Source organism: Carya illinoinensis, chromosome 8 (assembly GCF_018687715.1).
Source record: "Carya illinoinensis cultivar Pawnee chromosome 8, C.illinoinensisPawnee_v1, whole genome shotgun sequence".
NCBI lineage: Eukaryota > Viridiplantae > Streptophyta > Magnoliopsida > Fagales > Juglandaceae > Carya > Carya illinoinensis.
Window position 1 is genome coordinate 5,275,761 of NC_056759.1, and position 14,819 is coordinate 5,290,579.

The 14,819-nt window shown below is 37.6% G+C and overlaps 3 protein-coding genes across 4 annotated transcripts; 1 reads left to right on the plus strand and 2 right to left on the minus strand.

Moving 5' to 3' along the window:
* Nucleotides 1-97: 97 nt before the first annotated feature.
* On the minus strand, nt 98-2,807 carry LOC122319098 (subtilisin-like protease SBT1.7). The gene has a single exon (XM_043136998.1). The coding sequence runs from the start codon at nt 2,578-2,580 to the stop codon at nt 265-267; it is 2,316 nt and encodes a 771-aa protein (XP_042992932.1). The 5' UTR covers nt 2,581-2,807; the 3' UTR covers nt 98-264.
* A 6,404-nt stretch (nt 2,808-9,211) lies between these two features.
* On the plus strand, nt 9,212-10,240 carry LOC122319102 (glycine-rich cell wall structural protein 2-like). Of its 2 annotated transcripts, none has more exons than XM_043137005.1 (2): nt 9,212-9,351; nt 9,491-10,240. In XM_043137005.1, the coding sequence occupies exon 2, from the start codon at nt 9,519-9,521 to the stop codon at nt 10,038-10,040; it is 522 nt and encodes a 173-aa protein (XP_042992939.1). In that variant the 5' UTR covers nt 9,212-9,351; nt 9,491-9,518; the 3' UTR covers nt 10,041-10,240. The 2 variants fall into 2 exon arrangements, with proteins under 2 accessions (XP_042992939.1, XP_042992938.1); XM_043137004.1 differs by having other exon boundaries at nt 9,253-9,351; nt 9,496-10,240.
* Nucleotides 10,241-10,557: 317 nt separating this feature from the next.
* On the minus strand, nt 10,558-14,312 carry LOC122319099 (acyl-CoA-binding domain-containing protein 3-like). Its single transcript, XM_043136999.1, has 5 exons — nt 13,102-14,312; nt 12,298-12,403; nt 12,100-12,197; nt 11,940-12,006; nt 10,558-10,865 (listed from the first exon to the last, which is right to left on the minus strand). Exons 1-5 carry the CDS (start codon nt 14,088-14,090, stop codon nt 10,854-10,856), a joined length of 1,272 nt encoding a protein of 423 aa, XP_042992933.1. The 5' UTR covers nt 14,091-14,312; the 3' UTR covers nt 10,558-10,853.
* Between the last annotated feature and the right edge of the window lie 507 nt (nt 14,313-14,819).

Below are 14,819 nucleotides of genomic sequence, written 5' to 3' on the forward strand. Positions count from 1 at the left end.
TCATAGAAGCTGTGTAGCGAATCCCTGTTTTACTTTCTTCGATTATATGAGCCATGATAGATGATGAGCAAGTTTTGTGAATATTAAGACATCTAGATTCAATTTTAAATCCATAAGATTAAGGGCAATAACCTTGCACGGTTTTCTGTACAATTATTTTCCCCAGATTTCCTTATACAGATAGAGAGAATCTAATAGAGAAACCAATTCATTATGCTTATAGAGAGCATCTTGACCTTGTTGGCACTTCATTTCCTGAGACTATCATGTCCAGGTGAAAGCAACCGGACTACGAACAGAGTGTTTCCCATCCGACCATTCCAATTGAGCGAAGCTGGTCGAACCAGATGGCATTGAAGTGGCAATGAACGTCACCGTGTAACTCTTCTTCTCATAAGCACCATTGAACGCCAGTGATTCTGGCTCAACCACAATCTTCACAGAGGGAACCTTTGATGGTGACACGACAACCTTATATGTAGCCGGTGTGCCAACATTAGTCAGTGTCCTAGTGTATTTAACTGTGCTTGAAACGCCAAGGCCACCCCCTTTGCCTGAAGCTGTCGTTAGTGGAACAGCAAAAGATGGGTAATTAAGATCTCCCGTGCTGTAGTTCTTGCTTGAATCACAGGTGAAGTCTCTGTTTGTAGCTTTCTTAATCTGATCTGAACTATATTTTAAGGCGCATAGGAAGCTTAGGTAGTCATCTACCGTGGCATCGTACACTAGGCCAGGATCAAGAGCAGCAACTGGATTCACATGTCCCGCGCCTAAGTCGAAAGGTGTCGAGGCTATTCCAGAAGCAACATCTATTATGGTTTCCCCATTTTTGTATGTAGTGTAAGCTGTGGTCATGAGGGCAGACCTAATGGCTGCGGGGCTCCATTCAGGGTGAGAAGCCTTGAGGAGGGCTGCTAACCCGCTAACATGCGGGCACGACATGGATGTACCAGAAATGATATTGAAGCTTACATGCCTGGTATCATTTTCCAGCCCTGTTGGTCCGGCTTTGCCTGTCCACCCAGCTAGGATATTGACTCCTGGCGCTATAAGATCTGGTTTGAGTATTCCTGGAGTGAGCGGATTCGGACCTCTAGAACTGAATGCTGCAACCACCGGTGATGGTTGAACTCCTAAGTTTGTCTCTACTTTACCAATTGTAGCTGTGGGATCATGACCCGAGAGGATATAATTCTTTATGGCGTCACCGGCTTTCCGACCTACAGCTGCTGTAGGCAAAAGATGCGCATCTGCAACTAGCTCCTCCCCATAAGAATCTGTGTTAGCTAATATCATCCCCACGCCACCAGCCTTTCTAACTTCCAAACCCTTTTCCACTCTTGCATTTGATCCTCTATCACATACTACAACTTTCCCAGCAACTTTTTCTGGAATTAGTGTGTTGCTCATGCACAGATGACCGTATGATTCGGTGCTTACATTGCTGGCATAAACAAGTGGTAATTGTGAATCAGGTAACGGTTTCCCGTTATAGAGTGATACACCAGTGTAACTCCTCCTGTTTCCAAGGTTAACAACTGCGGGAAAATCACGGTCCAAAGTTCCGGCACCCACAGTGGTTATCCATGGCGCTACATTGGTTAGACTTCCGGGATCAGGTCCACTATTTCCCGCCGAGCACGATACAATGATACCCTGGGCCGTTGCGTTGAAAGCTGCAGTGGCAATTATGTCATTGTAGTACTCGGATATCCCTCCCCCAATAGACATGGATATAACATGGACTCCGTCTTCGATGGCTTTGTCCATTGCTGCCACGATGTCGGTGCTGAAACACCCACCAAGCCAGCACACCTTGTATACGGCGATTCGGGCCTGTGTGGCCATACCACGAGCTATCCCAGAAGCATAGCCGAAGAGGTTAGCTCCTGCAACGGCCGATCCAGCTGCTGTGGTTGAGGTGTGAGTTCCATGGCCATCATCATCCCTAGGTGATTTTGATTCCGTCTTTGGGTCAATTGATCCAATTGCAAGTTCATACCCTTTCGAGAAAAACCTTGCGCCAATAAGTTTGCGGTTGCAGCTCGATGACAAAAAGGTGGTCGCAACCTCACATCCACCTTTCCAGCCCCTCGGTACAGGCCCCATCCCTGTGTCGTCAAAGCTCTTAAGCTCAGGCCATACACCTGTGTCGAACACTCCAACAATCACGTCGCTCTCTTGGTTGGACGTGGGAAAGAGAGGAGCCTCGGTGTTCTCTATTCCGAGGAACTCTGGCGTCCGAGTTGTGTGCAGCTCGTATCTCACTTCAGGCTGGACACTGAGGATTCCCGATTGCTGTTCAAGTGACTCGGCTTCCTCGACGGTTAGCGCTGTGGAGAAGCCATGTATTGCGTTGTTGTAAGTGTAAAGCATCTCCGCCGAGTCCGATACGGATTTTAAAGATGCTGCATACCACTGAGAATGATCATTGAAGCTCGCTGGCATGCTCGTCTTGTCCATCCGAACTATGTAAGTCTGTTTTGTTTTCCTGCTTTGCTCTTCCGCCGCGGCGTACGCGCAAGCAAAGATTACGAGCACAAGAACCATATGTAGAAACCCGAAAGCCATAATCTTCATCCTCTCGCAGTGTTTTTGTGAGAGTGAGGTGGAGTTTCAGGCTATTCAGAGAGTATAGATGTTTGCCTATTTCTGTTTCTGAAATGCAATACGGAAATGAATATGAACGTAGACGCTACAGGTCAAGACAAAGACGGGCTAGTCATGAATCATCCATAGAAAAGTACTGGGTTTAGTGTTAACACAGACAAAATCTAGAATCTAATATACAGAGGTCAAAATCTATTTGACAAGGCGCAGAAGAATGGCATTTGTTTTAATGGTACATGGAGAACCGCACCCAGCTACAGACATAAACTTTACAGGTCAGTGTCTGGATGAGCCAATGACATTAGGTTGCTTGTTACTTACAATTCAAATGCTATAATTATGCATCGAAGATTTCAAGCACTTCTTAATCCTACATGGTAATTGATTAAGCTTTTGGATCGTGACACGTGTGGGGTTGTATACGTAAATACCTCATATCATCGACAGGACGGTGTGAAAAGTGAAAACGAAAAATCTCAGCCAATCACAGTATTCGACTCAATTCATGCCTCTGCGCATGACCAAAGAAGATGCCATTATGCAGGCCTTGACGTACGAATAAAACGTGTATTTTCAAAAGGAGAATTATACTTGCAATAATTATGTATTAATTTATTTATTAATTTGATGTGATTGATTAAAAAATAATTTTTATTAAAAATAATATTAATTTAAATTTTAAATATAAATAAATTAATATTTATATACAGATTAGTATGTAATTTTATTTATATATAGTAAAACTCTTTTCAAAATGATTAAATTGACAAATAAAATGATTAAATTCATCATGATTTTTTTTAATAAATTGACACCAAAAGAAAGTGAAAACTTAAAGGTAATCTTTCTTCTCATCATCATGTTTCACAAAGGGGGGGAAAAACCGAATTTTGAGGAGGAAATAAAGTCATAAAGTAGCTGAATTGGAATCACAAGTTGCAATTAACTCAATTTCAGAGATGAATGTAAAGTGTTATGCTTCCTTTAGGGTTAATCGATTATGCCTTTCCGTCAACCACCCACTCACTTAAAAACCACTTAAAAACTCTTATCCATAAAGGTTTAGTGGGATTAATTATTTGATCTTAGGTAATAGGAATAATGGGGAAAGAAGGCTTTTGGTCCTTTTTTAGGACACTCTTTACTCCATCCATAAACCAATTATCTTATTAGTATTAATATACACCATACCATCGTTTTATTTTTATCTTATTATATAAGATGTGACATATTTATTCAATAAAAAATTATTTGATGATAATAAATATATTCCATCTTATATAATAAGATGAAAATGAAATGGTGGAATGGTATATAGAATTTTCCTTATCCTTGTACCTAATGGCGATCCCATAATCATAGAGGTGTCATGCCTTCGAAATGTAAATTACCCAATAAATATACACCTAAAAACACATATGTTCTAAAAACAAATAATTGTGCCTCTTGTCGGCATCCATAAATCAATCGGTGATTAAATATATAATAATAAAAATAATAACAACAAATATATTGTATTCCGTCACACGATGATTAAGTAAAGATGATTAAATTTTTCTACTCAAATTTTAGTTAAATAATGAGAAATGCTTTAATCATAAAAAAATATGACATAACTTGATGTAGTACGTTAAATTATAAAGTTATTTTTATTATAAAATAAATCTGACGTATTATATGAAATTATATCAATTTATAAATATATTTTTACGAGATATTTATATAGATGTAATCTATTTTTAAGTGATTAATTAATTATATTTGCTGCTTTTCATCGTAAGTTAGGTCGAAAGTGTAAGATTTCTCCCACTGTATCGGTTATCCTCATGGACATTAGTTGGAATGGGGCCGCCCCCACTAATAATTGATGATCATGAGATGAGAGAGCACTCTCCATTGCTTAATAATGTCTTGATGGAATCTCGCAGGGGGGTAATTATATCAATTCCATTTGACCCTTCACAAAAATATATATATATTAAGACATTATCAACATATAAAATACGTCTGTCTAATTGAATGAAATGATTATTTTTAAATAATAATATAGTAAATAATTATATCAATTCCATTAAAATATACAATAAAGATCTCATTTAACAAAATAGACTAATCCATTCAAACAATTTTTAATTTCTTATTATCATTATAACTGAATTTAGTTGTAGTAGAATAATAGTTAATAATATAAGTTATAAATTAAATAAAACTATTATTTATGCAAATACAAATATTGAGGCTTAAGACAAGGTCTACAACGGAATAAAACTAACTTAAAATAAGTCCAATAAAAATAAAGATCACGTGAGTCTAATTCCAACATAAAATAATTTATTAATTTTGTAAAAACTTTAACTCATCAAAGAAATCAAGCCCATGTAAACCATTAGTCTATAAACCATTCGGTCGCGTCTTAAACACTAAGGGGTATATATATATATATATATATATATAATAATAGCAAAATAATCATTCATTAAATTTTATAATAGAACTACACGTCAAATGATCAATGATGTTGAGGGCATTTTGATAAAATAGGAGTTAACAAACTTAACGGAAAAAAAAAATTACTATTAATAATTAAATAGTCACTTATTATAATAGAAAGGATAATTCTATACAGCATATTATTATCTCATTTACATTTTATTAAGTAATCACATTAACTAAGATGTGATATATTTATTATTATTGAATGATTATTTATTACATACTTCTCTATCATTAAATGATGATAAATACTCCATATTATATATAGTGAGATACAAGTAAGATGATAATGTGGTGTATAAGATTATTCTAATAAAAATAAAAATTTTTATATACTATATTACTATTTTATTTGTATTCTACTAAATAAGATTTGGTATATTTTTTATTATTAAATAATTATTTATTATATATTTATTTATTATTAAATGATACTAAATATATTATATTATATATAATAAAATATAAATAATGGTAACACGGTGCATGGCATTATTATTAGTTGTTATGACCCTACGAGCGTATTAAGTAGTTGCTGATTGCCTTGTAATGGATGGCGCTTGTTTTGAGGCTGAGGCTAAGATGGATACAATGATTAGGATCGGTTGCTAGAGTTATTGGGAGTTGCTCATGTGTCTTTGTCCCTCCCCTTGACATTTATTAAATGGAAAATGTTTTGGCACCGTTGGTGTCTCAGTTAGGGACCACCGTTAGTTTTTTTTATTTTTTTAATAATTAAGAAAAAATTATTTAATTTTATTATAAATATTTTTTCGTTTTATAAAATATTAAAAATTAATTAAAATATATATATATTTTTAAGCCAAGTGGCAGTGAGGGTCACTCTAGCACCATCCCTATTAAATTTAGAGCTTTGCTACGGATCAGCAACTATAGCAGTTGCACACAACACACACCCTACGTGTCTTCTTTTTATTCTTCTTCTTTCTTTTAACCAAAACGTGTGTTTTTGAAAACAAAAGTCAGTATTTTCATTTTCTTTCCATTTGAATTCCTCCCGCGAAACTCCTCTACCCTCGCATGCGCGTCACCTTCCTCTGCCCAATGTTACCGGCGACGCCGTCTCTCTGCCTGGAGACACCAAGCGATTCTCCTCCATCTTCCCAGAGCCGCCACTCCCCGAGAAATCATTTAACGGGGCAAACCAGTGAGATGGACCACGAAGACCACCTCTCCTCCATCGCAAAGCAACCCACCTCACGTTTGACCTCTGCCCAACATCACCCCGAGATGTCGTCCCTCTGAACTACAAAGCCAAGCCAATTGACGTAACAACATTCCAACTAAGATACCTGGCTTGAAACTTCTCGATAACTACTAACACCAAAAAGATATTAAAAAAAAAAAAAACCGACGATAAACACTCAAACACAATTCAAGCTTTCACGGCATATCTCCGCATATTAAAAGATTGGTAAAAGGGACCTGTAAATGGAGACTTGGCTGGCTTTGTAGAAACAAGACAAAAGGCCAGATTGTTTTTTCTTTTTTCTTTTTTTGCGCCCAGAGGGTGGGAGAAAAAAAATTGAGAGAAACCCAACAACATAGGTCGATGAAAGGCCAGCTTAGAATAGACAGATTGAAAACAATATAAATACAAGCTGGAAGTGGAAGCAAGGGCAATTATTGAGTTCACGTGAGATACAAAGGTTTCAAAAGCAGCTTGGTCGTGCAGGCCATAGCCAGTTGAGTGATTTCAAACGAAATAACCGACATTTTTCTTTTATTGGCTTGAAAAATGCAACAGAATAAATCACAAAACCAATGTAAACACGCAAATTCTCATGAAAATTTCTTCATTTGCTTCAGGTCACCGGTGTTATCTCGTCGTTCCCAGCATCACCCCGAGACGCCGTCCCTCTGTTCAGCACCACCTCGTGAAGCTCATCCATCTGCCCATCACCGTCCCTCCCCGCAAGCTCATTTAACGCAAACTAACGACACTGTTTTGGAGGAGCTCTGTGGCTCACGGTGAGAAAAAAAAAATCCTTTGTTTCAGAGAGCAAAAACAGAGCACTCCCTCTAGTGGTTTTCAGAGGCTAGCACGGTGGTTTGCGTGGTCTTTTGCGGCGTGCTTGGCTACCGTTGATGGTGACTAGATGTGGTGCTACGGTTGTACTTGCTGTCTGAAATAAACCATCTCGTCACACTGAAATAAGAAGTCCACAAGTCTAGAAGAAACAGTTCATACAAAGAGAGAAAATGAGAAAAAAAGAAGATCGAAATGGCTTTAGGTGGGGAGCACAAGTCATAAATTAGAAAAAAAAAAAAAAGAGAGAGAGTACAAATGTAAGAAAAAAATAACACTAAACGAACTGGGTTGGGAGTGGGACGAAACAATGAGGGAGATCTGTTGGTGATACGGAGCAAATGGGTTGGGGGGAGGCTGAAGCTCTGATTAACGATTTCAAAACAGGTTAATGATATGAAAATGACGAAACGTGCAGCTGCGCAATAAGGGACTATTTCATCATTTACAATATGTCATGTAGGGTGTGTTTCGGGTATTTTGGATGTTTTCAAACAAGATTGTTTCCAATATTTATTCTTAAATTTAAGGTAATATTAAAAGGGAAATAATAGTCTCTGTCCCATGCATGAGGATTGTCTGAATAATTTCAACGAAGTCTTGGAGTCGTCAAGTCTGATTGGACAACTTGTATCTGATTTGAACGTTGCGTCCATTATTAAAGCACTTGGAGGTGGAATCCACTCATCTTTTTTTTTTTTTGATTAACAATCTTTACAATTTCTAACCAAACGAACTTATGAAATGAATTTTATAAAATTCACTTTAAATAATTATAAATATTATCTATCGCTTTAAGAATTTTAATATTAAGGTTAAAGAATCTAAATCTAAATCTAAAATATTTTTTTATATTATTTATTTTATAATTTATAGTGTCAGAAATATTTGCTTTAAAATGCTTTAGACGTATCTTTTCTCTCACTTGGGGGGCGGTTTTACATATCCAATGCGTAGTCACGTTATTGCTATAAAATATATAATATAGTTTGGTCGGATAGGTTGTCATATTTAAAATTTAAATTAATATTAATTTTAATAAAATTTACTTTTTGATCAATCACATTATATTAATATACAGATTAATGCACAATTATACTTATAACTATATTTTTCCTTAAAGAAATACTAAACTTGAACTATCCAAGAAACGTTGAAACTTTCAGCGAGCCCAGCTAGTTTTCTATATGGGCCTTCCCTGTTCAAAAAGGCTGAAAGTAACTTTGCTCGGCCCATTATGTAGGCTCAAAGCCTTGCGGTTCACAATCCACTCTGTGGAGTAGCTACTTGCTAACTTCTACTAGAGCTATAAGGTAATTTAGGGTAACATCCGCATGGGGCGAGGCGGGATCGAAAAGGTCATCTGCAAAGGCCAATCCATTAGGTTTAAAAATATTTTTTTAGACCTAAATTATAATATAATTTAAGTTATAAATTAAATTTTATAAATACAAAAAGAATTTATATTTTAGATTGTCTTGACCTTCTAGGCCAACCATTATATGGGAGATTAAAACAATACAATAGTCATACTTATCTTTATATATTCTGCATTAAAAACTTTATTTGATATTATCTCGATATTATTTTAAAAGTAATGTTAATCTCTGTTTTAAGATTTTATTATATCAGCCATATTTAAAGATATTATACATCTAGATAATTTTTCATTTAAATAACTGAAATACAAAATTATTTATGATATATTATATCAACTAGTATGATTTGGGGTAACAAAATTTACCACGAAATATTTTGATATTTTTCTTTTATCATTTATCGAAGTTAATATCTCAAAACATAAATATTTTAATTATAAAAACATCTCATAAAAATAAATTTATAAATTTACATAATTTTATATAATTAGTTACCTTCATCCCAAATTTACTTTTCCAGATATTCACTTTTCGTCTAAAACTACCAACTGGCTTGCTCACCAACTTGGCACCTTTGGAATCATGCAGATCGCTCTCGTCACCAGAATCAGCTCACACGCGCCGGCTCATGGCGCCCGCTTTCCGTGGGGATTCCCGTCTCCTAATCTGCTGCAAGCCTGCAACACCTCCGGACCTATAGTTACTACGACCTATATATATTTATAGATATAATTCCGAGGTTTCACTCCCAGCTTACTACATACACCGATACACGTAGCGATAAGGATAAGACCGCGCGCGAGGAATATTAATTCAGCGGTAAGCACTGGACTTTGATTCTATCTTTTCTGACATATGTATCCAATATAGAGAAGCATTTAATCTTATTTCAATTTGCTACGTTTTTTCCATATATGTCCATTTTTATTTGAGAGATTCTTTCGTTGCTTTGCAAAAGTGCAGTTGCATTTCGAGCGAGAGCAGCCATGGGAAGAAATAACGTGGCTTCATGGAATCTCAGTTTCTTGTTTTTGGGGCTCTTTAGCTACGTACTGGTCGAAGCTAGCAGAGAAGGGAGGTTCACGAGCAGTGAGAGATATGGTTTGGGCAATGGGGTACGGAGTAGGTTTAATGAAGAGGCAGGCCATCTAGGAATTACAGCTGGTGGTTACGACGGAGGATACGGCGGTGGGAGCGGCTATGGTAATGGTGGTGGTGGTGGTAATGGGTCGGGCATTGGTGGTAGTGGCGGAGGGGTTGGTAAGGGAGGGGGCTCGGGTGATGGCAGCGGTGCTGGCCAAGGTGGAGGGTATGGTTCAGGTGGTGGTAATGGTGGCAATGGTGGCAATGGTGGTGGTTTTGGTAGTGGATGGGGTAATGGTGGGTCTGGTTCGGGAGGGGGAGGAGGTGGTGGATTTGGGTTTGGGTATGGGGGCGGTAATGGTGGCGGAGGTAAATATGGCTCAGGCTATGGTGGGGGATCCTACAATCCTCCTGGAACAAACTAGATGAATTTTCTGATTTAAAATGGATGATAAGGATGACTTTTCTCTAGGATATAAAGGCCCAAACAATGTTTCAATTCTCTTTGGGTTTTAATTAGCTTGCCGTTCAAGTATAAAGCTTTAGCTATATTATGTAATAAATCAAGTAACTGTCTCTTATTAATTTGCTAATGCCAGCTGCCTTCATCATTATCAATTGCAAACCTGCTTTCGCAGAGAATACTTGTGTGTGTGTGTTTTTTTTCTTTTTTGCTCTTTTTTGGAAAACTCATCTCTGCCAAATATCGTTCTAGTTCTTTGGATGATAAGTTGTAAGAAAGAAAAACACGTCAAGCTACCCTTGTTTATATGCCTCATAAAATGGGAATAAATTAGAAGCCGTACCCTATGTTGTTTTGCTATCAAGAACACTATCGTTCTATTTCATTATCCAAAAGCCGCGTCAATCAAAAAAGAAAAAAAAGTCAAAACATTGCAAGGAAAAGCATCCACGGAAAAACTTCCACGTAAAGTCGGTAGATCAGCAATAACTTCTTTGTCAATTCTATATAGATCAGCATGTAATGAATCTAAGGAACCCCAGATAATTATATTCACACCCATAACATATGCACAATACATTCATAAGATGTTTTATAATAACACAACATCATGATGAACCCAGGACACATAAATGGTAAGCGTAAACAGCACAAGAATGAAGAACCTCTCAGACTGTAAGCTTATTCTAGACTTGGAGATTAAAATCAGACCTGCATCTAGTCAAGCAAATCCAGGAGAATGACCACTGTGGTTGGGGAGGTCAGAGCAATTCTGTCATTCTTTGGCCTGGAATTTTCACACTAGACGATGTTATATATTGTCTTACACTTTTTTTTTTTATAGTTAACAAGTATATATTGTCTTATACATGATTTTATACTATCAAAAAATAACTCCACATACGCATCAAGAAATGTCAGAAACCGGGAGATTAGATAGGGACATGGGACAATCAAAGATTACTGATGCCGGGAGGCATAAATTATGAACTGACATCCGCAAGGCTAGAAAAACTATACAGTATAAAATCACTACTTATCCTAAAAAGTTTAAGTTAATGGAAATGGGTAGATTTTATTATTTGTATTTATGTCTTTAATACTCTTCACGTGTGGGTCAGACTCTCTCAATGAGTGAGTCCAATACGTGGAATATTTAATTAAATATGATAGAATGTGGAGTCAGAATTCAAAGTCATGACCTTTAATATGATACTATGTGAAATCATATGCTGGTAGAACCATTGACTCAATACTTCAATGGTTGGCCCGTCCATTTATTTTATTTAGCTAGAACCCAATAGCTAAAGAAGCACAAGTAACGTAAAAGCTCTGTTCCTTTTAGTTTTGTTGCTCTGAATCATATTCTTAAGAGTACAATCAACATGATTAGCAGGCATACTTCATTTTTCTAAGAACGGTCACGTGGGCATATAATTTTTACATGTATACTCCAAAAATACAATCATTTGGTAGTGATAAAATTGGAATCATATCTTTGGAGTACAACAGCTGCCTATTTTAGAAGATTCCTACAACATCGCGATATTTTCTTTAGAGTTCAGTTCTGAAATTTTCATGTACTGGTTCAATATTAACATAATTAGCTCTTAATATGGTTCTTTTTTTTGTATTATTTTGTTTTTTTTCAAAAAAAAGAAAGAAAACTCCAAGTCTAGCCACAAAAGCATAAAAAATTCTGTGTATTGTAGATGCTCTGAAATGAACTAATGCAAATTAATAAATTATGCACTTTTCTACAGTGAACCTAACATTCTGAATGGTACTTTGAGGCGGCCGAGAAGCAGATGTATAAAATGCGGGATAGGTAACTAAAGTGTGCTAAACTTTACAATTATACCTTGTAATTAGAGTTTGGGCCCCCAGTACTACAACCTTCCTCAGTTCCAGCCTTCTGTTCTGGCTTCCTGCAAGTGGGAGAAGAATGTGCAGAAAACAGAGTTACAATAAACAATGACGAGACGTTAAAGCAGATGGAGGCATCAAGTCTTGTAGACTACCTTTCATCAACATCACTAGGTTGATGAAATGAAAATGTGCTCAAGTCAACGGCAACGGTGGATATTCCTGCTTCTGGGGGTTCAGGTCTAATGCCACCCTGCATAAATAATTACATACAAATTAATTGCGCCAAACATTCCATGGGAGCATCATTGAGAGATCCAGAGATACACATTGATCAACAGCAAAGGACTCACTGCCAATTCGCCTTCCATCCAGGCAGGAACTTTATCAGAGAGAATTTTGATATACTGTTCCATTGCCACCTCTGGACTCATTCGCCCCAGCCTTTGCCAAGCATTCCTTGCACAACGTAACCAGTGCCCTCGATCACTCACACATAGCAGCTTTCAACCCTGTTATTATGACTACCAATCAAGCTATACCGTGTAATTTGGTTTATGGTACTCCCTAGAGTGTTTTCCTTATTCAGTTTTTTTATTTTTATTTTTTGACTTTGATAAAGGTTTCTGGTAAAAGATTTACTAGTGCTATTGTGTCAGTCTGTCAGACTCTTTTTGAGCACTAGATGAAATGTGACAGATCTTGTGCGAGTTACTGGGGAACTTAACTGCTAAGAAGTTGAAAGAGAGGAAAAGAATGTGTAGGACTGAGCCAAAACGCTAATTTTGTCTCGGTTTTAGCGGGCTAGTGAACTAGTTAATCATGTTAATTGCAGATTAATTAGTGTTTTCTGCTGTATCACTTCCTAATTTATCCTAGTCTTTCACGTGAATTATGGATACAAGTATTTTCAAAACTCCTAATTAATTGTTTCCATTCTTTTCCTTAGATCTAATGAATTTCTATTGTTTTCGGACAATTCGTCGAGCATAGATATGATATAATGCCGACTGAGAAGAACACAACTCATTCTCGGCCTCAGTCAAGCATTTTCTATTGGTTGACATGATTCAACAGGCATAGATACAAATCAACATCTAAGAAATCTAATTTCAATTTAAAAATGAAAGAGCAGGGAGCAGAGGAAAGTTTAGAACCACTTGGCACGGGCAGAGAGCTTGAGAGCCATAGGCTGAGGGTCGCGGCAAGGCCCTTCGGTGGCAATCTTGTGAAGCCCGTACAACTCCATCTGCAAATCAGTCCCAACACCTGCCATCGCCAAAGGATCCTCATTATCCCCTGATGACGACTCAAGAACGAAAGTGGCGGCCGCCGCGAAAGCCTTCTCCAAATCAGTCCTTTCAATCCCTTCCCAATCATCCTCGTCGCTATCAAACCTCACCTGCTTCTCTTCATTTGTTTCCTTTACTTCACACTCCTCAACCCGATTAATCTCCTCAGATTCAGCAACAACTTGATTGTTTGCTGCCGACTCGAAGCCCACTCTGTTCTCTAAGATCTCTTTTACACTAGCCGAATCCTCTATATTTTCCTCCGATAGATTATCCGGGAATCCAACGCTCTCCGGGAACTTGTCGACGTCGGGTTCTTCCTGCAAACCACACTCGGGTAACTTTTCCAGCAAGTCATGACAGCGATGTGTAATTTCCACGATCTCCTCGGCCGGAACCTGCAGTCCTTCAAATTCAGCGACCTTCACCGGAGGCGCTTCGTCGAGGAATTCGTGGACGTTCTTCGTAACGCTCTCGGAAACTGGAACGGTCAATCTATCTCGGGATGATCGTATATCCTCCATAACAATCCGCTCATCAACGATTGGTGAAGATTTAGAGAGCGAATGGGGGGGACCAGCGTCATGGGGAAAAGCAATGGAAAGAAGCTTAGCGACGAGGAAAGGGAGGAGAAGAGCAAGAGAGGCAGTCAGGAAGAGCAGGTGAAGAAGCTCCATTGGAAGAAAAAAATAAACTAGAAAAAATCGCAACAAGGAGCAGGAAAACGAAAGAAAATTGAGTTGGCGAAGAAGATGGATGATCAAAGAAAGAAAAAGCAAGAGCAGAGAGAGAGAGAGAGAGAGATAGAGAGGAAGGGATAGTCGATCTTTTGGCAGGCGAACAGAGCAAAGCATATTTGCTTTTTCCGCCTTTATTTATTTATTTATTTGTGTATTAATTTGATTTGCTATGGCCGATCGTAAAAATGAAAAATAAAACTAGAGAGACACGGTGGCCAGTTCCAGCTAGGAGCTGACGGTTGAGTGCATCCGGAACTTCGCTCAGCTAACTGTCGCAAGTCTCACGTTGATGATGGTGGGCGTCTTTGCCTCTCTCTCTCTCTCTCTCTCTCTCTCTCTCTCTCTGCATGTTAATTGATCTGCACATGTTTTATTGGGTTAAAATTAGAATGGTTATAGTTATAAAGAAATTCCATAAAAATAATTCAGACTGCCAAAGCCATGCTGTTTCGTATCCCTATCGTCCTCTCTTCTCTTTGCGTAGATTGTACTCCATTATCTCCTGACTCACTCTTTAGGCTACCAAACATCGGGGGATTTTTTTCAGCAGCCAAATAATTATGAAAAGAATAATTAAAAAAATCTGGAACTAAACTGCTACATAGGCCCGTTTTGAGGTTAGCAGATCAACAAAAAGATTGCCAAGAGTTTCTATACAATAATCCCAAATGATAAACTGCAATAAATAGAATTGTACAGATTCTGAATGAGTGGTAGTGATTGAAGAAGATTTCATGTTTCATTGCCTTTTGATGACTGGTAGGAGAGGATGATGGTGAACAAAATGAATAGGATTCATCGGGCAATATGACATTGCATAGATTCCATACTTCTCCAAGGAGA

What these genes read in the sequence shown, in the direction of transcription:
- LOC122319099 (XM_043136999.1), bottom strand. Translation starts at nt 14,090, where the DNA reads ATGCTTTGCTCTGTTCGCCTGCCAAAAGATCGACTATCCCTTCCTCTC. An exon ending in GGATGGAAGGCGAATTGGCA is followed by an intron (nt 12,198 to 12,297) that starts GTGAGTCCTTTG and finishes TTATTTATGCAG; the next exon opens with GGTGGCATTAGACCTGAACC. An exon ending in CCTAGTGATGTTGATGAAAG is followed by an intron (nt 12,007 to 12,099) that starts GTAGTCTACAAG and finishes TCCCACTTGCAG; the next exon opens with GAAGCCAGAACAGAAGGCTG.
- LOC122319098 (XM_043136998.1), bottom strand. Translation starts at nt 2,580, where the DNA reads ATGAAGATTATGGCTTTCGGGTTTCTACATATGGTTCTTGTGCTCGTA.
- LOC122319102 (XM_043137005.1), top strand. Translation starts at nt 9,519, where the DNA reads ATGGGAAGAAATAACGTGGCTTCATGGAATCTCAGTTTCTTGTTTTTG.